Here is a 22759-nt window from a genome sequence, read left to right as displayed (position 1 = left end):
TCAGCAGGTCATCGGAAGCAGGTGTCCAGGGTGGGGTTTGCTGCCCCAAGCTCCCAAATCCGGCCTGGCTGGCCACAGCCTTTGGCAGTATACCTGGAAATCACTGTCCCTCCCCACTTCCCCAGGGAGGGCCTTGGCTCTGACTCATCCCCCAGAGGCCTTGCTCCTTCCCAGGCACCAGCAGGCCATTGGCTCCCTCCTTCTGTCCCTTCTCCTCCCTCTGTCCCCCAGCCTTTGCCCTGATCTGCATCCTGCAGTAGGATGGTCAGAAATAAACCCAGCCCTGTGCAGAATCAGACCTGCCTTCATTGGCTCCAAAAAGAGGCCGACAAAGTAGAAGACATTCCCTCCACTGAGGTCATGCTTCTGGATGCTGGGATGAAGACCCAGCTCCTCAGCTTACTAGCTGTGTGACCCAGACAGGTCACTTAACCTATCCGTGCTTTGGATTCCTCATCTGTAGAGTAGAATTCGCTCTGGATCTTCTGCCTTGTTTCTTTGGCACTTATTGGCCTGTCTTCACTCACTGAGGGTTAGAGACTGAGGTGAGGACTTAGGGGAGGAGGACAGAGCATAGACCCCAAGGCAGCCTTTTAGGTAGACACCTGGCTCAGCCTGGGTGGCTATGGTGGGGTTGGAGGCCAAACCTCCAACTGTCACAAAGCATTCTTAGGACTTGCATAACCTTTGGACACACATTTCTCAAAGGGAGTCACAAGCTTGGTACCCCATGTCCTGGACACCCATCTCTTTGGCCATTACTCCATTCCCATCATGCACCAGAGACTTTATGGATGGAGAAAGGCACCTGCTAAAAGCCCACTCTCCACTTGTGATGGGCTCATTTGTGTTTCCTGCAAAAGATATGTTGAAGCCCTATCCCCCAACACCTAGAGTCCTTGCAGATGGAATTAGTTAAGATGAGGACATGCTGGAGTAGGGCAGGCCCTTAATCCAATAGGACTGGCATCTTATAAGAAGAGGAGAGACACAGACGTGAGAGGAGGCATGGGCTGGAGGGCTGCACCTGCATGCCAAGGACCACCGAGGAGGCTGGCAAACCACCAGAAGCTGGAAGAGGTAAGGAAGGGCTCTTCCCAAAAGGTTTCCGAGGGAACGTGGCTCTGCTGACACCTTGATTTTGAACTGGAAGACAATCAATTTCTGTTGTCTCAAGGCACCCAGTTTGTGGTTAGTTGTTACAGCAGCTGCAGGAAACTAATACGCCTCTCCTGGGGAGACATCCAATATGGAGACAAAAGGGTTTCCCATATTCTGGCCTCAAAGGTAAAAGGCTGTTGTTGGTGGAGAAAGGAGGGTTATCTTGTTTCGTGCAACCCCAGAAGGGAGAATGAGGAATGTGCAGAGCAGGGACCCCCCCCACTCCCACCCCCACCCCATGGAAGGGGGACCTCAGGAGGTGGAAACTGCATGTAGCTGGAGGTGGGCTAGCAAGGTCTGACAGCCAGGGGATGGGGTAGCTGCAGAGGGGCTTCCTAGATGGGAGGAACAACGAGTCCCTCTGCAGCCCCTTCCAGATCACCAACTCCAAACTCCAGGAAGGCAGGGAGGAAACCTGGCCGGCTCTGAAACCTAGAACAGTGCAGGCCCATGCTCCTCTCTGCTCACTCAAGCTTGGCCTGGAGAGGGTGCCTTTTGGCCTTGCCTGTCCTTAGGCCCCCAGCAAGGAGTTGGTGCTGAGTGGCTGTGCCCACCTCCTGTCCCCTAGTGTATAGCCTGGGCTCCTGTCTGCCTGCTGTGTCAGCACTAGTGTTCCTATTACATGTCCAAGTGGGATTTGTACTCTGCAAGCATTAGTGCTAGGCTGACTCAGCAGAACAGCCAAGAGGAGGAAATGCCAGCTCCCCCCACCCCTTCCAGTTGGCCCTAGGAAGGCCTCATGGCCACTTCACTTCCCCTTCAGGCCACCCAGCCTGGCTTCCCTCAACGTTAGGAGGTAGGGCCTTTCAAGGTCATCCCAGTCAGACCACAGGTGGTGGAAAAATCCCCAGGAGAGCTTTGAAAGTGTACAGATTCCCAGGCTCCACACCTAGAGATTCTGACCCAGGTATTAGGGGACCAGGGTGCCCAGCCAAGTTGGGAACCACACTCAGCATCATCCTTGAGGGACTAGTTTTCTGGCCCCACTTATCTGCTGCTCTCTGATCCCTGATTCTAGGTCTGCCCCATCCAGACTCAGCCCATGCCATTACTGGACAGTTCCAGATGATGAAGCCATTGCTTCCTTGGATTGAGCTGAAATTGGTGGGCTTTCTGCAGCTTGGAGTCCTCTAAAAACAAAACATCTGCCTCAGTCCCCATGACCATGAGTCTTCCATGAATTGTTCACCCTTTGTTGGAGTTCCAAGTTTCAAAACACTCATTCCAGAACCTTCTACCAAGTCAAAGGATACTGCCATTCATTTCATAGTACACATCAGAGGGCAGGTGGGAGAGTTTTTTTTTTAAGATTCAGTGGGGAATTTGAGGTCCAGATTGGTGAAGCATGCAGCCCAAGTTCATGCAGCTGGGTTTAGGGAAAAGGTTCTAGCTCAGGTCCTCTGCCCCAGAACGCCTGTCACTTGAGAATGTTTGTCTGTTTGTTTGAGACAGTGCCTCACTTTTTATGGTGACAGACATTCCCTTGATGGGGTGAATTTTGAAGTTAGCTCTGTTTCATGGAATGGAAAACTTAAAATGTAAAGATATGTTAGAATTGATCATCTTTCCCTCTCTCCAGTCCAGTCAGTTGTAAGAGATTTTAGAGTTAGGCTCTGGAGTTAGGGAAGTCACTTTGGTGACAAGCAGTCAGCCCCAGGTGACTTGGAGCAGAGAAGTCCTGCAGGCTGTCGGCTCCATGTCGACAGGACCTTCAGGGAGTCACTGGGGAGGATAGAAAGACCCCGAGGCAGGGCAGTTGGAAAGCTGTTGCAATAGGTTGGAAGATATTAAGAAGTGTTCACCCAACTCTTTTTTAAATAGATTCACAATCTGAGACTCAGAGAGGTAAAGTGACTTGCCCAAGATCACCCAGCAAGAGCAATGGTAAAATCGGGGCTCCTCCATTGCCCTCGGATTATCAGAAGTGGCAGCCCATTGACATTTCCCTGTGGTCCTCTGCCTCTGAATTTGCCCTGTGCTCTGCCCCTGCTGCAGACCAGCCCATTAGGGCAGTGATGGGGAGGTGTTCCCAGGATGGAGCATTGCCGGTCTGCTTCGGAAGATGCTACTGCTGCTGCTGCTTCCGCACCAATCAGGGAGCTTTCCAGCCGCAAGAGGAAGCCAAGAGCCAGGGGATGGGGCTGCAGTGATTTATGACTGCACAGAAACAGCAGGACACTAATGTACCTGGCTGGCCTGCTTGTCCGCCAGCTCAGCCAGAGGATGCATTTAAAGGTCATATCCTCCCTCACTGGAGACAGGGTTGGAGGGCGAGCCATACAAGGTGGCTGCCCATTGTCCTTGTATCAGGATGGTCACCACAGGGTAAGGCCTCTCCTTTCCTGAGCAGATGCCATGGGATAGGTAAATCCTCATGGCCTGGGCAGGGAGGGGCAGGAAGATGTGCCTGGGTTTGCATTCAGGCTCTGCCAGTCACTGGCTGTGTGAACTTTGACTCGTCACACAGCCTCCGAGTCTCTCAGTTTCCTTCTCTAAAAAACAGGTACGATTCAGTCTCTCTACCTTTGGGACTTGACCATCTCCCAGGTCTGCAGACACAGACTCCTGTTTCCACAGCTAAAGAATCACAATAGCCTTCCATTTTAGAAGAGGCACATGCTGAATCTAGAACTATGACTCATGCCAGCTGGGTGGGGCCCTTAGTGCTCATTCAGTTTAATTTCTAGTGAAAGGTGGGGAAATTGAGATGAAGAGAAGGGACAGGCCTTGCACATATTGCTGGGGACCAGGCAGAAGCCAGAATAGTAAAGCTCCACCTGTCAGCCCCAGGTTTCTTTCAGCACTACCAGGCAGAGGAGGAGGAAGCCCGGATATTAAGCCATTCGCTGCGGGTAATGTCCCCGTGCCTCTGAGCAGCCCTTTAAACAGCCAGGGGCTCCCGGGAGGCTGTAGCTTTCAACCTAGAGTCTCAAAAAATCAAACAGGAAAGAAGGGCAGGGCCAGTATTCCTCTGCACTGTTGCAGGGAAGCCTCAATGTGGAGACTGCAGATGTCATTCCTGTTTGGCTTTGCAACATCCTTTTCTTTGCATCTGCTTTACTTTTCCCGTTAGATTTGGCTTGGGCTATTTTTTGTTTTGTTTTGTTTTTTTCCTTTCTTTTTTTCTACTTTTTAAGCACATTGGTCTGGTGGGGGAAGGAACTGAGGGGGAGAGGTCAGAGAGGCAGGCAGAAGTGTGCCAGGAAGTTCCCAAGATTTAGCAACTGGGCCTGGCTCAGTGACACATTTAATCCCCATGTGGACAGCCAGCATTGGGTGTAAGGGCTCATTCCCACAGACCCATGATACCCAGGCCAGAGTGGTTCAGGACGAGTCTGCAAGGAGGAAGAGAAAGGAAGAGGAATGACTTGGCGAACACTCATGCAAGAGACAGAAGGAAGTGGGAGGTTTATTCACTAGCAGGGCTGCTTTTTGCTGGGTGGTGTGGTAAGGGAAGAGGGGCCAAGCCAGATCCTGTGTTGGAGGAAGGGGAGAAGAGAGCTATTTCCTGACTCTCTCTTCACTCAGTCCATCTCTTACCCTCCTGCCAGAGCAGTCTCCCAAAAGTGAATTCATTCATTCATTTCTTTATTTCAGATGTCCATGTGCTTACTGTGTGCCCAACACTGAGGAGTCAATGGTGATGAAGATGACAAAATGCAAATCTGATCATTTTCTGCTCTTGTTGAAATCCATTGCAGGCTTCCTATATATTTCAGAATAAAGATTTAACTCCTTGGCCTGGCATTCAGGGCCCCTCAAGTTCTTCTGCTGCCCATTGCCTGAGGGACCAGATACATCCATCCGATTCTTTGCCTGTCAATAAATATGCCACGGAGGAACCTACCAAGTCTCGCTGCCTCTGCCCTCTGCCTGCTCTCAAATCCTACACATCCTTTAAGAGCCGGGTGGGAAATGCCACTTTTCAGAACCTCTTCCTACTCTTCCTACCCAGCCTGACAGAATTTTTTAAAGAATACTTACAGTGCTTAAGACATTCTAAATTCCTTGAAGGCAGGGTTCCATGCTCTCGTCCTCTGGCATCTAGCACAGGGCCAGGAATATCCCTTCACGGAACCTCTTTCATTCTAGGTTCTCATAACACAAATTTCATCTCTCTACTTCATTTTTCACTCCTATCACTTTCTAACACAGTCTACATATTCATTATTTATCTCATTTCTTTTCTGTTTCCCCATTAGGATGTTAAGTTCCATGTGGGCCAGGAGTTTTCTCTGTTTTGTTCATTGCTGTACCTCATTGCTTAGAACAGTGCCTGGCACATAGTAGATGGTCAATAGATATTCGTTGAATAAATGAAGTAAATAAAATGTCTGGTCAAAACTCTGGGGTGTGTGAGAGCTACCTGGAATCTCAAAAAGGGAAGCATATGAGCTAGGATTTGTCAGCTTGATCTCAGCGTGTATGTCCTAGGGGTGGGGAGAAGGGTTGGACCCCCTCCAGACACAACCCAGTGTTAGGTATAGCGTCTGCTCTCGGTAACTGGGAGTGGAATCTGCAACACTCCATCCTGGAGAGGAAGGAGGGGCTCTCCAGGGGTCAGCCTGCAGACAGCTGCATCCTTGCTGTAACTTAACCTGTATGCCCGGCCAGAATTTGTCTTTCATGTTTTCACCATGTTTTTACCGAGTCAGGCCTAAGAACCTCAAGGTGGGGAGGGGGACTTGACACCTGGGAGGAGGGGGGGCCAGTCCCCCAGGGTTTCGCCTCTTAATTCAGCCATCCCGCGGGCAGGTCCCACCCCTGACAGTTTGGATCTACGGTGGGGGCATCCCCTCGCCACCCCCCCTCAGCCCCCACTGCTACTTCATCTCGGAAACAGGGTCCAGGGCTGAGGCCCTTACCCCCTCCCTCAAAATTTCCCGGAGAATACGGGGCGGGGCCATGATTCAGCACTCGCTCCCACAGATACAGCTTTCATCCCCGCCACGGGTCCCCCGCGGCCGCCGGATTGAAATCCCCTCCCCATCCGCCTCCGCCCGCGCGCTCCGTCCGCTGGGAAATGTAGTCTTCATCGCCCCTTTGTCCTTTGTCGGTCCAACAGATATTCCCGCCCGAGGAGGAACTACAACTCCCAGGGGCCCACGCGCCGGCAGCCCCGCCGGGCGGGGGTCTGAAGGGGAAGGGGTGGGGGTGGGGTGTCTGGAGGAGCTGGGGCGAAGGGACCCGGGTGAGGTGAAGAAAAGGGGGTGTTGGAGATCTGCGAGGAAGGAGGGCACGGCCAGAGGAGCGGGCGGTGGTGAGCTGAGTGGCGCGGGGGAAAAGGGGCGCAGCGGAAGGGCCCGGGGAGGGGTCTGGGCGGGGGCGCGCGGCGGGCGGGGCCTGTGCGTCACGCGGCGTGGGCGGGGCCGCAGGGGGTTGTCCGCCCGCGGCACGCACAGCAGCCGCAGCCGCCTCGCGCCCGGTCCCGCGGTCGCAGCTGGAGCCGCAGCTTCCGCGCCACCGCCGCTCAAGCCGGTCGCTTCGTGAGTCGGTCCCTCCGGCACGCGAGCTCCCGCCGCAGCCGCCCTCCGAGCCGTTCAGGCCGCCCCGGTCTCCTCGTCCGGCCCGACCCAGCCCGCGAAGATGGTGGACCGCGAGCAACTGGTGCAGAAAGCCCGGCTGGCCGAGCAGGCGGAGCGCTACGACGACATGGCCGCGGCCATGAAGAACGTGAGTTTCTCCTCCCCTCCCCCCGCCGCGCCCCAGCCCCTTCGCAGACGGGTTCCTTGGCCTTCAGGGCTCCGGGACCCGTCGCCTGTCGCGACTGCATGCTCGGTCCCCCCTCCTCGCTCAGCGAGGGGGCTGTGGAGGGTCCCGATGGCGGCCAGGAGCCGGCTTGTGACGCGGCCTTTCCTCTGGCCGGCCCTCCCCGGGCTCGGGCTGGGGCGGGGTCTTGCGGGGCCGGTCTCGGGAGCGGGGTCTCTGGCCCCCGCGTGCTCCGGGTCTGCTGGGGACCTGAGCGGGGCTGTGCGCATCCTTTGTGCCCCACTTCCCCTCCTCCCAGCCTCGGGCGTGGGGGCGGGGGACCGCATGGATGCGGTTCCTCTTTCTCGCCCTGGTGTCTGGGCGGCGCCTTTCCCATTCACTCAGCAGGTCTCTTCTTTTTCTAGCCCCCCACTCCCCCAGTCTTCCCCCTGCCTTCCTAACAGATCCTTTAGAACCTTCCCAAGGGAAATTTAGGCTCTCTTGAAATCCCGGGGTCAGTGGTGCAAAATCGACACCTCCTTGCTCGTGTTTGGCTTAACAAAAGGCTTCTCGTTCTCCATTCCCCAAAGCAAGTCCTCTTGGCTTTTAGGAAAGGGGAACGTCTGTCTCGTTAGGGTGTTCTCGTTAATTGTTCTGAGCATGCTATCTCCATTTTCCTAACGTTACGTATTGAAAAGGGCAGATAATGTCTTTAAAATAAAGGTTGTCAATTTGTGACATGCTGTTTCTTTTTAAAAATACAGGCACACGTCTATTGAAATTACTATAGGTTGAAAAAAATTTTTTTCTGATCTGATACTGCAAACAAAGCGGTGGTGGGAGGCAGTATCAAGTCATTCCAGAAGATTCTGCATTTGTCATATTGCAGAGAGCCTAGACTGGGTGGAGGCTGGGAGGAGTTGTTTTGAAGGGGAAAATATCTTTTCTTTAATTTTTTAATTTGCTTTGTTAGATTGATCTGAAGCTTTTTTTATTTAATGAAGTGCATCCTCAGGTTAATAAAAAGAGAATGCCGATCTCCAGTTGTCGCATTTTGTCTGGGATACAGATTCCTGCCTATTATTGCACCATTTTGTCATTAACACTACATTTATCTAATGGACGCTCAGTCAGTTTGAGATTAGAGGAAGGAGGAAGCTTTGAACATCATTAAATAAAACGTGGAAAAATTAAAGATTTAGGGTCTCCCACTATCTTAATATTTAACTTCCTGTCTTATGTAACAAAAATATTAAAATGCATCTTCAGTTGGAAATGGATATAGGAGTGTACCTTGCATGATAAATCTTTATAATGAAACAGTATAGATATTACAGATTGATTCTCTGTTAGTTTCCAAAAGATGACAATGCTGCTACCTTTGTATTTAAACAAGCTACTTTAGCAAAAGGATTTTTTTCTTATTAAGGAAGAGAATTGATTCTGTGAATTGGGAGTACTGCTGTATTACTTAATACGCTGTATTGTCACAGTTGCTATCTAATATTTTAAAACTCGAATGACATAAATTGCACTTTTAATAGATAAGAATATTGGAAATATCTGTAGTTCATGTTATTTCGACTCTTCTAATTTTTCCATATTTCTAGTTTCACAGGAAAGCGAGTGACCTCGCACCTATATCCATAGCAATCCAGTGATGTCACATACAATGACACAGAGGCTGCAATGCACCTAAGGGCTGATAGGGAGTATGCAAATGGCATTTGTCCAAGGTAATGCAGAAATTAGTTGATAAGTCAGGTGGGATTGAACACTTCATCTTCTTCTAGATAAGAATCGATCTGCAATAGAATGGTCTGGTGGGTCCAGAAAACAAGTTATCCTTAAACATACAAATTAAATGATCTCTGTATATGCTTTATTCACCTTCCTATCTAGTTTTCCCCCTGAGAGGTTGTAAGATGCCTTCATATTTTTAAATACTCATTCCACTTATTTAAATAATTGGCTGATGATGGAATAAAAACAAATTTAAAACAAGATTATATTTTATAATTGTAGTGGAAGGGGCTGCATAGTTGGGTTTATTGCATATAATTAACTTGTAGGTTTTGATAAAGACCTTTTCAAAATTATGGCCATCCTCCTGGGTCGTTTTCAGTAACTGTTAAATGATGAGAACCATTACAAATGAGTTATTAAATTCATTGTAGGTAGGGCTTTGGGAAAGCTGTCTTTTGCTGTATTTGTGCTTCTCTGGCAGAGTACAGAGGAACAGTCTGTAAAATAAAACCTCTTTTGACACCTACATACGGTGACTTTGACCCTCATTTTCCTCATCTGTAAAATGGGGCAGTACCTGCTTGAAAAAGTTTTGAGGATTAAATAAGAAAATGTAGTAGATGCTCAAAATGGCAATTACTTATAAAACTTTGTTTCTTCTTGTTTATAAAAGTAATCTCATCGTGGAGAATTTGGAAAGTACTGGAAGGTACCAAATAAATAAGTGAACTCTCTTTTATGGGGGAATTCATCCTGATGATAGAAGGATTAAAATTTGTGCACTTAATGAAATTGTCCTGGTAATATCACTGTTAGGATCTATGCAGAGTGACCAGAACAGAAATAGTAGGCAGTGTTTTGAAAAGGATTGAAGGGGAAAGTTTACTCTTTAAGACAAAGACAAGTGTGTAGCCTTACATTCGAGGAGAGAGGGAACACCTAGTTGTTCCTACTTGTTAGACAATATTGTCTTGTGCCTTGGGTATCTTAATTACATATTTTAAAAAGTCTTTCTAGTGGAGATGATATATTTTTAAATTCTTTTATCTTAAGTGTTCTGTTTTTCCTACTAGCCCTCCCAGGAGTTAGATCAATAGCCATTATCACTAATGGAGTATTGGCACTTCTGTCTTCAGAGGTGGAGTTTTGCCAATCCTTATTCTAAGTCATGTGGCTTGAATTGTTTTCTTGTGGAATGGAAAGAATAGAGATAACAGTTTGCTTTTTATGTGTTACCCTCTGTAATAACCGAAATGAATATTAGGTGCTTTCTCTAATTAATTTTAAAACCGCATGTCTTTTGAATTATATTGAGATAAAAGCGGTTGTTAAAGGTGTGGCAAAACCTTACTACCATCCTCGGGATAAACTGCAGACCTTGGGTAGGATTTCATCCCTGGTACTTAGGGAAGCCTTATTTATTTATGAAGCCAAACTAAATTATTGAGAAGAGTGGAGAAGATTTTATATATATATATATTTTTTTTTTAGGTAAAAATTACATAATGTGAAGTTAACCATTTTAAAGTGTATATCTAGTACATTTACCATGTTGTGTGATGATCACTTCCAGCAAGTTCTAAAACGAGGGAATGATATTTTGTAAAAGTGGTGATTGTCTGGACCATGATTACTGATTCAGGAATGTACCAATAATGAAGTGCTCACAGCAGCTCGCAACCACTGGTAATCAGTTATCCCTTTGTCTTTGTCTTCTAACATCTGAACCTTTTCAGTCTTAATTGGAAAAAGGGACCTTAGCTAGATTTTCTTTCCATTGAAAAAGTTACAGCGCTTATAAACCAACCATTTGATACCTAAATAGATGAGAATGATTTACTTGAAATTGGAGCAAACCATTAAGTATTTGGAGATGACAAAAATTTGCCAGTGCTCTTATTTTGACTCATTTTGAATCCCAAGGCTGACTTGATGTTATAAATGATTTCACTGCTGTGTGGTAGTAGTTCCTGGGTGAACCCTGTGCAGTACTGAGTGGTGAGCTACTCAAGCATGGTGTTCTGAACTGATCGGAGTCCAGTAGAAGGTGACAAATACATTATTTTGGTTACCAGAGAACATGTTCCTGAGGCTGTTGGAGTTGAATAAGTCAGTGAGAGTTAACCTTTCCCCTTCTTTATATCCCTGGTATCACTAACCCTAACCTTTTCATCTGGCAGGATATCTGATTATTTCTGTATTCCTGCCAGATTCCATGGACATTGAAGAAAAGAAGCAAGGGCCACTTTATATGTTTTAAAGTGGAAAAATCCTTGTAAATTTATATAAACCTCTGTCTTGCCTGCTCTTCTAAGCTCCTTTCCTTAGTGCTTTACCAGATATTCTGGTCTGTAGTTTGGGGGGTTGCGGGGGTGACAACTATTTGTTGCCTGAGTTAGAAAGACTTCCAAAACCAAACGCCTTTTGGCCTTTACTGTCATCATTTTTCTGTTACCTTCCCCAAATCCCATTTTAGGTATCAGATGTCATTTCGGCTAACAACCAAACCGTATTATCTTACCTTAAATTAACATTTGTAGAAATCTTTGAAATTTTGATTTTATTCAACTAATTTGTAAATTTGAGTGGAAGAAAAATAGTTTAAAAATTGATCAAAAATTCTCCAGAGAAAGCCTTACTTTTAAGTTAAGTGTTAAATAATCAATTTTGCCCCCTGATTTTGCAGAAATAATAAAAATTGTTAATCTTATGGACTATTTGTATGTATCCTTTTTTCTTTACCTCACCGGAATACTGTTGACCTGCCATATAGCATTACCTTTGGTTGTAAATAGGTAAATAGAAAAGGTAGTTGTCTAAAATACATAGATTTTAACATGACAGTAAGAAAAGCAAAATTTGCAAATCAAGTCATTGGCCTTATCTTCCAGAGATCCAAATCCAAACGCACCCAGGTGTTGCCTCGGCTTTCCTGTCTTAATCATCCTGTTACTACAACAGGGGTGTCAGGGCTGGGAGTGTGACAGTGACAGCAGTGGGCAGCTGAACATGTAATGCCAGTAGCTCAGGAGGAATCCCTGCCCCATTCTCCCCCCCCCCCCCCAGGCAGAGTGTGAAGAGCAGGTGCTGCGGTAAAGAGAAGTGAGAAATGGCTGAGAGGTAGCAAGAGGAAGCCTTTAAAAATGCAGGTTTGTTTTGAGGAATAGAGATCATGTAAATTTCTTTAGCTTTCTGAAAGGAATTCATACACTTACGCTACCATATTTAAATACCCTAGATCTAGGAAGCAAAGTTGCCTGTAGTGCCAGGACTTTAGGGATATTGAGATAAGCTATTTTTCAACTGAATTACTCCTATACAGTGTTTCTTTTATAGCCGTCTAGCACGAAATAGTGGCTGAGTGAGAATGCTCTGTAGTGGCACGGCCACATGGGTGGTAGCCATGCAAACGCCCGGGACCCCCTGCCAGTATTCTTTTATATGAGGGCCTACTGGCCGCAGGTAGACTGTGGTGGGCTGTCATGGGAAATAGCTGTATGTTATTTCCAAATCATACCCTCTTCTTCACTTGCAACCTACATTCTGGTCTAACTTTATCTGTGTAATAGGAATAGAGACTTGTTTAGACACTGAGAGATTTTCCTTCTGGGTTGAAAATTGACCCTGTCTGGAAGAGCAAGGAGAATTAATGTCTGGCAAAGGGCATTCTGAAGCAAGGAAAGCTAGTGTGGGCAAGTAAAGTTGGGAAGGAATATTCTAGAATATCTTGAATTTGAGGATGTGCCCATAGCTTTTGGAAGGTTGTCATCAGTGTTGGCTGCTGGTGACAGAAAAAAGGTCTTTGGCCTTTAGGATCCTAGAAAATTTTGCGGGGGGGGGGGGTGACTAGGATCATCACCATACACCCAGGGGTGTTTGTATCATGTCTTTTTCTAAAGGGGTACCTTATCTTTTTTGTCATTATTTCAAGAATATTTTCTTACGTCATTATTTTAAATGACTGAATAGTATTCCTGTGGATGTGCCATAATCTTATTTCCTATTAAGCATTTAGGCTCTTTCCAACTTTACATTTATAGATAATGTTACCGTGAACATCTTTGTGGCTGCGGCTTCACGGAAATTTGTATCGTTAGTTTGATTTTACTCAAAAACCTGTGTTAGGATACAGACCCCAAAGTGGAATTGCTGGAAGGATGGGTCAGGACATTTTTTAAGAATCTTGAAACCAGAACTAATTAATACTGGGTTATTAGCTCTTAAAATATTAAAGAAATTTAGTTGATTGAATGGGTATTATATACACGTAGTTTGACATTTAAAAGGTACCTATTGCCTATTCTATTCCGAATAAGAAAAACAAGGATGAAGCAGGGAAATAAAGCACAACTGCTGGCTTATTAGAAGCAAGTCTTCCATTATCTCCCCTTTTGCTTCTTGGAATGATTACCTTTTTTAAAAAACTACTATGGAAACTTGCAAACATATACAAAATCAGGATGAATAGTATAGTAAACTCCCACATACCTAGCTTCACTAATTGCCAACATACTGGCCAATGTTGCTTAATCGATACACTTCTTTTCCAGCCCTGCTTGGGATTGTTCACCATTTGGGAAAATGGCTTTGTATCTGTCTAAAATTACCCCTTTGCCATGAGGGTTCAGATTACCAGAAAAGTCACTTTGGATTTAAATTTGGCAACCTTAAAGTAATGATTTTTTTTTTCTGTAACTTTAGTTTCTAGTAGACTGTATTTTTAGCGCACTTGTAGGTTTACGGAAGAGTTACACAGAAAGAGTTCCCTATACCCCCCCATCCAGTTTTTCCCCTTTTATTAGCATTGCATTAATGTACACTTGTTATAATTGATGAACAACTATTAGAATTTATATTAACTAAAGTCCACAGTTTACATTAGGGTTCTTAGTATTCTGTGGTTCTATGATGTTATTTTTTGTTTTAAATTTTATTGTAATATGCTACTTAAATTTCCCACTCTAACCACTTTCAAATACACAATTCAGCGGTATTTATTATGTTTACAGTGTTGTATTACCATCATGCCATTAGTGAGACTTTTCCGTATAGTTTCTTAAAGCATTTAATCCAGGTGGCAGACAATTAAACTCTTTTCTTGATTTTTAAAAGGAGTCGTCCTCTTCAAATGAGGCCCAAATGTTGTCTCCCATCAGCCTGGATGTGTCTGTGGGTTAAGAAAAGAGTTCTGCTGTCATTCCAGACTGTTGTTGTCCCCCTTCTTATTGCTCCCGCCCTCCTTTTTAATTTTTTTTCTTTTAAAGGGCACTAAATCTGATACAAGAGCCAAAATCTTAAATAACTGTTTAAGATTTGTTGAGGGTTATGTGAAACAAGTTTTGCTTTTGTTTGGCCTTGTTGCCTGCTCAGACTTTTTTTTTCTGCCCAGCTTTTTAAAAGTTTTTTTTTTTAAATAATCTTACTTGCTTTAAAACGGTCTACTGGGCCGGTGTGGACTCTGGACCCAGATAGCCTGGGTTTGGATCCACCTGTTTGAAGGGGTGGGCAAGACACTAAATCTCTTGCCTTACTTCTCTCATCTGTAAAATGACTCTTAACAGTACTGACTGTTGATAGATAGATGTGTGGTGCTTGTAACATTGCCTGGGCCAGATTAAGTTCAAATTGAGTGTTCACTATTATTAGTTTTAGGATTAGGCTTAAAATAGTGACATTTACTGTAAAATCCATGCTGTGCTGTGGTTAGTCGTTCTTTTTTTTTTTAAACTTTAAAAGGATTTGAAACTGCTGACCTTTTTTGGGGAAACTTCTGAAAAACACCCTAGAAACAAATTGGCAACTTATTTGGTGGTTGTCATTTAAAAGACAGGGTGCTACTAGAGAGAGGGTTTAGAGAAAGTAATTCCTAGAAAAAGCTTAAAGCTACTATAAGAATAATTATCACAGTATATGTCTAGGTAAATTTTAACTTCTGTAATGGTCTTATAGGATGGTAAGAGGGCGTTAGATACTACTTTATTTGCTGGTTTAAATTGAGTGTCTCTGATTTTTAGAAGCTTTGTAAATAACCATTTAAGAGATTTAAACTCAGAAGGGTGGGGGTGTAATTGCTGACCACTTTAATGATGTTATCAGTAATTTGGGGAGATATGTTGCCTTTTTATTTGTTTTTGCCATTTGAAGTTCCTGCAGAAAAAGACTTTAGGGCCAGATCCATTTATTAGGGCAGGAAAAACAACATGGTAAACTTCAAATAGCAATATTATCAGATTGACTTTTTAAAACTTGCACAAAATATATTTTCATTCATGTTTGTAGAAGTATGTCTGGCACACAGATTCTTTGAAACACTTGCTGAATAACTCATTCCTATTTTGGATTTATGGTAATCTATTGCATTTAAAAAATTTTTGTTCTAGTAACAATGCAACATAAAATTACCCATTTTAACCACTCAAGTGCACAGTTAAGTGCTATTAATTACATTCACAGCTACCATTACGAAAACTTTTTCATCACCCCAAGCAGAAATTACACTATGTATTTATTCCCTATTCTCCCCCCGCCTTTGGTAGCCTGTAATTTACTCCCTGTTTCCTTGGATTTGCATATTCTAGTTATTAGATATAGGTGAAATTATACATTATCAGTCCTTTGGCTTATTTGACTCAACGTGATGTTGTCAGAGTTCATCCATGTTGAAGCATGTATGAGAACGTGATTTATTACAGCTGAGTAAGATGCCATCATACGCATAGATCACAATTTGTTTATCCATTCATCTGTTGATGGAATGCTATTGTATTTTTTTAATTCAGTTTTATTGAGATATAGTCACATACCATACAATCATCCAAAGTGTACAGTTGTTCACAGTACCATCATATAGTTGTGCATTCGTCACCCCAATCTATTTTTTGAACATTTTCCTTATACCAGAAGTAAAAATAAGAATAAAAAAATCAAATAAAAAAATTACCCCCCACCCACCCTATTTTTCATTTAGTTTTTTGTCCACATTTTTCTACTCATCCATCCGTACACTGAATAAAGGGAGTACGATCCACAAGGCTTTCATAATCACACTGTCACCCCTTGTAAGCTACATTGTTATACAGTCGTCTCCAAGAGTCAAGGCTACTGGGTTGCAGTTTGATAGTTTTAGGTATTTACTTTAAAACCTAAAAAGGGTTTTCTATGTAGTGCATAAGAATGCCCACCAGAGTGACCTCTTGACTCCATTTGGAATCTCTCAAAGGCTGTTGTATTTTGATCTTGTTTGTTTTTATAGTCTGGCTGGCTATATTTGCTACTTTTTTTTTTTTTTTTTTTTTTAACGACTAAAGACTAACTTTTAACAAGTGTTTTGGTTTACACTGACCTTAAGAAGAAATTGGGCAGTAAGTTTTAGTGTAGCACTTCAGATGCATTGTGAAAATGGCCAGTACCATTATTTACTACAGCATAGCATCACTATGAAAGTTAGGTGGTTTAAAAATTTTAAACAGATTTCTGTGCTGACTATAAAATCTTTTTAGAAAGAAGATTTTAGGTAATATATTCTTAGATAAAACATTGCAATATATTTTGATATTTAGCATTTTATTGTTTAGCAAGCATTTTTATGTACTTTTCCAATTTGATTTCCAACAGTTTTATAAACAGGTTGAAATGTTTTTAATCAGTGTGCCTAAGGCTTGAGCTCAAAGTATTTTTATTCCAAATCTAAGGCTCTCCTTTTAAAGGGGTTTTTAGTTCTCTAAAATGTAAAGTACATGCATAGATACTGATGATCTTTTTGCTGTTGTCTCATCAATTAAGTGTTCTATTTTCATTAGTTTTAATATATGTTCCATTCTTTGCTGAGCATGCAAAATCCTTCAAATAGTGCATAGTTAACATATTTTCCATTTCATTGTCTCTGAGAGAGTGGAATGTAGTCTAGGTTTACATACAGGACATATTTCCTTAAAGACAGTCCTTCAAAAACCACTGTTTGACTCCATGATTGTGAGATGTTTTAAATGTCATTTAACAAAAGTGATCTTGAGATTTTTACCAGGAGGTGAGTACTGTGGTTTTGCCATTGGAGTATTCTAAGTGTTGCCAGGAATGGAAGAGTCTGCTTCCTGTGGAAGAAACAGACCTAGGGGAAGGTATCACCTTTTGTACCCCAACAGTAATAGGGTCGTGTGTGGAATTCCCAAACTGGAGTGTGGAAACATGTTTTGGGAGATTGGAGCGAGGAGGAAAAAGAGATGCTAATTTTTCAGTATTTTGTAGACATTCTAGGCGGATGGAAGAAACGATGGTATATTCTTGATACTGATCCAAAAATCACATAGGGGAGATATAGTAATGATGGGAGTCTTAATTATTGAACATTTGTGGTAATATTCATTCTATACCCAAAAAAGCTGAACCTCTTGCATGCCAGGCTCTGTGTTAGGCTCCTGGTAGTAAATTTCAAGTAGACTCAAACTTGTGGGGACAAGTAGGGTTTGACTGAGCTCTGAAAAGGAATTGAGAATGATTTGATTGTCAGAAGTTAATTTAGTTTGGAATTGCAAAGTATAGTGTTAAAACAAGTACAGTGTTAAAACAGCAAAAGTTAGCTTTTGCTGTTAACAAACCACCCAAATAAAAAAAATTATCCTCCCTCGCGATTCTGTGGCTTTGAGTGGTTCTGGTCTGGGCCCTGGGTGCTGGCTGAGCTGCGGTGGCCTCACGCACCTGGTGGGCTGCGGCCTCTTTCCATATTCTCACCTCCAGGAGGCTGCCCTGGCTGCTCCGGGGAGCAGTGGGGGTGGCCCTGCTGCAGACGCTGTGCAGCCAGCATGTCTCCTCCCACTTGCTAAGCCAGGGCAAGGCATGGCACCAAGTTTAGACCACGGGAAAATGTACCTTCTCTTGATGGGAAACCCTGCAAAGTCATACTGAAAAGGGAGGGGAATGTGTCCTGGGTTGGGAGGATTTCTTAGGGCTATCTTTTGCAAATCTGGGCTGGATATGTTGTGTATATCCATGTCGCTCAACAAACATTCAGAGGTGAATCCTAAGGAGCCATGGTGATTCATTGGCTTTTTGTCTTTTTAGAAAATAGAGAGGTACACAATTAAAAGGCATCAGAAATAAGCAGTGTAAGAGGTTCAGGTTAAAAGTTATCAACACACAAAGTAAGCAGTAATTAATTCTGCCTGAGAATTTTTAGAGGCTTTAGGAAATAAGTGTAATAGTTAAATTGGGCCTTGAAAGATATATCTAGAATTTTGCTTTATGGGTTCTGGAGGTGCATTTTAGGGGGTAGGAATAGCATGAGTGAAAGCAGAAAGGTGTGTGACATGTGGAAGAATGAGTGTTAGCACCAGGGATTCTTTGCCTTGGTACCATGTGCAGTTTGGACCAGATCATTCTTTGCTGGGGGGTTGTCCTGTGCATTGTAGGATGTTCTGCAGCATCCCTGGCCTCTGCCCACTAGCTTCGACCTCCCCAGTCAAAAATGTCTGCAAACATTGCTCTTTGTCCTCATAGGGGAGGGGCCCAGGTCGCCTCCAGTTGAGAACCATGACTTAGAGGGATATGTAGACCGGGAGTGGCTTTGCTGGAGGGGCTGGGGGTGTGCTCTGAATGCTGTAAAGACTTTGACTTCATTTTCCAGGCAATGAGAAACTGCTGTAAGATTCTGAGGAGCGGTGCAGCAGTCTCTAAAAGGGAATTGGGCCAGCAATAGCAGGTGATGAGGCTGGCCTTAGTAAGGAGGAGGAATGCTGCTGGAGGGAAGAGATGGACAGAGACATGGGGGTCATTTCTGAGGTGAAGGAGTTGGAAGTTAGGAGCATTCTGGTCTGATTTTTGTTCATCTCGGTGGAATAGGTTTAGTCATCCTCTAAGAAGCATGGCTGTGGGTTTTGATGAAGAATAGAAAGTATTTGAAGCTGCTGCTGTGGAGAAGGGATACAGTCTATATGGGATGGGTGACAGTGTTGGCAGACAGCATTGAAGTCCAGGTGCTGACAAACTGGAGCATATTTGGGAAAGAAGCCAGAATGGTGAAGGAATTGTAACCAGGTCATGGAAACAGTAACTGGAATTAGAGAAGACCCCGGGGTATGAAAAGTTTCTTTACCTGTTGGAAGAATTGATTTTGGCCCCAAGAGGTACAATTCTTTAGGCCAGCAAATGGCAGTTACAGGCAGATAAACGCAGCCTAAATGTGAAGATGCACTTGTGAAGTCTCTGAAAGTAGAATTAGGGTGAGTGCACCCAGAAGGTGTGTAAGTAGAGGAAGGGTTTGTAAGAGAGAAAGTAGCACTAGTTGGGTATGTATGTATGTGTGTAGATGGTCTGCATTTCAGGAGAAGTAAGTTGGTATGTTTTCTTCCTTGGCTTTTATTCCCATGGTGGTGGGATCAAATGCTTCATAATGAAAAATATCCATGGTAAGGTGATGTAAATTTCTTACCACTTTTCATCTTTGTTTTATCATACCCTTGAAATGAACAAACAAACCCTGTTCCCCTTTTGGAGAGAATATTGAAAAACAGTAATCTACATTATATAAGATGTTTATTTTAAGACAAAAGAGGATTAAATATAAGAGCTAGAGATTGGTATGTAAGGCAACATGTGATAAAGTATTTGGAATTCTGAGTTCATTGAACAAATGAGCTAATATTTAATTGCTAGTTTTATCGTCTGTTTTTGGAAGGGATGGGGGAGATTTATTCACCAGAAAACAAGTTGGTGTGTGAAGTGCTGTATAAACTATAGTGCAGCAGGTTTTTGTTTTGTTTTTGTTGTTAAACAGCTTTATTGAGATATAATTCACATACCATACAATTCACCCATTTAAAATATACAATTCATTGGTTTTTAGTATGTTCATAGTTGCACAATTGTCACCACAATCAATTTTCAAATATTTTCATCATCCCCGAAAAGAAACCCCAATCTATTAGTCATCATGCTCCATTTTCCCCAAGCCATCAAGCCCTGGGCCACCACGAATCTGTCCCTAGAGACTTATCTATTCTGGACATTTCATGTAAATGGAATCGTGTAAATGGAATTATACAGTGTGTGGTCCTTTGACTGGCTTCTTCTACTAAGCATAATGTTTTCAGGGTCTATCCGTATTGTATCATGTATCACTGTCACTACTTCATTCTTTTTATTGCTGACTAATATTCTCATATGGATAATACTACATTTTGTAGATTTTCCAGTTTATGGGTATTTTGGTTATTTCCAATTTTTTGGTTATTATGAATAATGCTACTATGAACATTCTGTACAAATTTTTGTGTGGATGTATGTTTTAATTTTCTTGTATATACCTGGGAGTGGAATTGCTGAGTCATATGGTAACCCAGCATTTTGAGGAGCAGTGTAGCAGTTTTTAACCTCAAGAAATAGATCTGTGTGGATCCCATGTAGATCAGAATCTGAATCTTCAAGTGGGGAGGGATGCTCAGGAAAGTATTTTATAAAAAGCTTCCCCTCCTTTGTTAAGAACTAGTGGCATATACGATCAGGAACAAGACAAGAATGCTCGCCTTTACCACTGCTATTTAGTATAATACTGAAAATTCTAGCCAGAGCAATTTGATAACAAAAGAAGAAAAAGAAATTGAGGCATCCAAATTGGAAAGGAAGAAAGAAAAATTACCTCTCTTTGCAAATTATTTGAGCCTATATACTGAAAATCTTGAAGAACCCACAAGAAAGCTTTCTAAAAGTAATACAGCAAAGTTGCAGGCACACAACTTGCACGCAAAACCTCACAAAAATCAGTTGTTTCTGTGCACCAGTAATGAACAATCTGAAAAGGAAATCAAGAAAACAGTTCTATTTATAATAGCATTTGGAAGAATCAAATATCTAGGAAAGATTTTAACCAGGTGGTAAAAGACTTGTACATTGAAAACTATAAAACATTGCTGAAAGAAATTAAGACCTAAATATAATGGAAAGACATCCAGGTTTGTGGATTGGAAGACTTACTGTTGTTAAGATGTTGCTACAAATTCTTTCAGTTACTATCAAAATTCCAGAAGCCTTTTTTGCAAAAATGAAAAAGCTGATTCTCAAATTCATATGAAATGGCAGAGGACTCTGAACAGCAAAAACAATCTTGGAAAAGAACAAAGTTGGGAGATTCACACTTCCCGATTTTAAAACTTAAAACAAAGCTACAGTAATCAAAATAGTGTTGTACTGACAGAAAGGATCGATATAAGGACCAGTGGAATAGAATTGAAAGTCCAGAAATATACTTCTATGCCAGTTGATTTTTTTTTTATTCAGTTTTATTGAGGTATATTCACATACCATACAATGATCCATGCTGTACAATCCTGTTCACAGTACCATCAAATAGTTGTGCATTCATCACCCCAATCTATTTTTTTTTGATCATTTTCCTTATACCAGAAAAGGTAAAAATAAGAATAAAAAATAAAAGTGAAACAGAACACCCAAATCATACCCCCCCCCACCATATTTTTCCTTTAGGTTCGTCTCCATTTTTCTAGTCATCCATCCATCCACTGGATAAAGGGAGTGCGATCCACAAGGCTTTCACAATAATCACGCTGTCACCCCTTATAAGCTACATTGTTACACTATCATCAAGACTACTACTGGGTTGGAGTTTGGTAGTTTCAGCTGTTTACTTCCAGCTATTCCAGTACATAAAAACCTAAAAAGAGTTATCTATATAGTGCATAAGAATTCCCACCAGAGTGATCTCTCAACTCCATTTGAAATCTCTCAGCCACTGAAGCTTTATTTCATTTCATTTTGCATCCCCTTTTTGGTCAAGAAGATGTTCTCAATCCCATGATGTCGGGTCCAGATTCATCCTCGGGAATCATATCCTGTGTTGCCAGGGAGATTTACACCCCTGAGAGTCAGGTCCCACATAGGGGGGAGGGCAGTGAGTTCACCTGCCTAGTTGGGTTAGCTGAGAGAGAGGGTCACATCTGAGCAACACAGAGGTACCCAGGGGGAGACTGTTAGGCACAATTATAAGCAGGTTTAGCCTCTCCTTTGCAGTAACGAGCTTCGTAAGGGCAAGTGCCAAGACAGAGGGCTCGGTATAGCAAACCTCCATATTTGTGAGAACATCAGCAACAATCCACGTGAGGAAGCCCAGCTCTCCTGCGTTTTCCCCCAGCTCCTCAGGGGGGTCCTGCATATATATTTTTATTCTCTTCCCAAATTACTTTGGGATATGTCACTATTTCACACTAACCTGCACTAACCTACCAGGTCTCACTTCCTATTCAAAGTTCCATGTAATTGTGGTATTTGAACAAACTGTATGAGTTAAATTGTTTAGGAAATATAGATCCTGCACCAAATAAACATCTCTTCCCTTGGTCTCACATGGAAGTTGAAGTTTTAAAACACAGTCAGTAACGTCCTTTACTCTTTTATAACAGTTGATTTTTGACAAGGGTGCCAGTCCATTTGATGAGGAAAGAATAGTCTCTTCATCAAACTGTGCTGGGAGAACTGGAATTCTACATGCAAAAGAATAAAGGTGGTCACTACCACACACCATAATAATAAAAAAAAAACCTCAATGAATTAAAGACCCAAACCTAAGAGCTGGAACTATAAAACTCTTAGAGGAAATTCTTCAGGACATTGGATTTGGCAGTGGATTCTTAGAAATGACACCAAAAGCACAAGCAACAACAACAAAAATGGGTAAATTGGACTTCATCAAAATTAAAAGTTTTGTACATCAAAGGACATTATCAAGAAAGTGAAAAGACAATCTACAGAATGGGACAAAATATTGGAAACCATAAGGTTTAATGTACAGAATGTATAAAGAACCGCTGCAGCTCAACAACAAATGGACAACCCAATTTAAAAATGGGCAACGGACTTAGCATTTTCCAAAGAAAATATATAAACTGCCAAAAACATGAAAAGATGCCTGTGGTCATTAGCCGTTAGGGAAATGCAGTTCAAAACCACAAGGAGATACACTTCACACCTACTAGGAAGACTATTTAAAAAAAAAAAAAGTAATATAACAAGTTATAGTGAGGATTTGGAGAAATCGGAACTTTCTGCATTGGTTGCAGCCTCTACAAAAAAACAGTTCAGTGGTTCCTGCAAAAGTTAAACATAGAACTACCATATTATCCATTCCTGAGTTTATACCCAAAAGAATTAAAAGCAGGAA

General features: G+C 42.8%; 1 protein-coding gene across 1 annotated transcript in view; it reads left to right on the top strand.

Moving 5' to 3' along the window:
* Positions 1-6532: 6532 nt before the first annotated feature.
* YWHAG (tyrosine 3-monooxygenase/tryptophan 5-monooxygenase activation protein gamma) overlaps positions 6533-22759 on the top strand; it is a 30024-nt gene continuing 13797 nt past the window's right edge. Inside the window, exon 1 of the mRNA XM_037814717.1 lies at positions 6533-6834. Within this exon, the coding sequence (XP_037670645.1) occupies positions 6748-6834 (87 nt within the window). The 5' untranslated portion in view covers positions 6533-6747. The remainder of the gene's footprint in view (positions 6835-22759) is intronic.

Source organism: Choloepus didactylus, chromosome 21, assembly GCF_015220235.1.
Source record: "Choloepus didactylus isolate mChoDid1 chromosome 21, mChoDid1.pri, whole genome shotgun sequence".
Taxonomy (NCBI): Eukaryota; Metazoa; Chordata; class Mammalia; order Pilosa; family Megalonychidae; genus Choloepus; species Choloepus didactylus.
The sequence above is the reverse complement of the archived record's forward strand: the minus strand, read 5'-3'. Positions and strand labels throughout refer to the sequence as shown.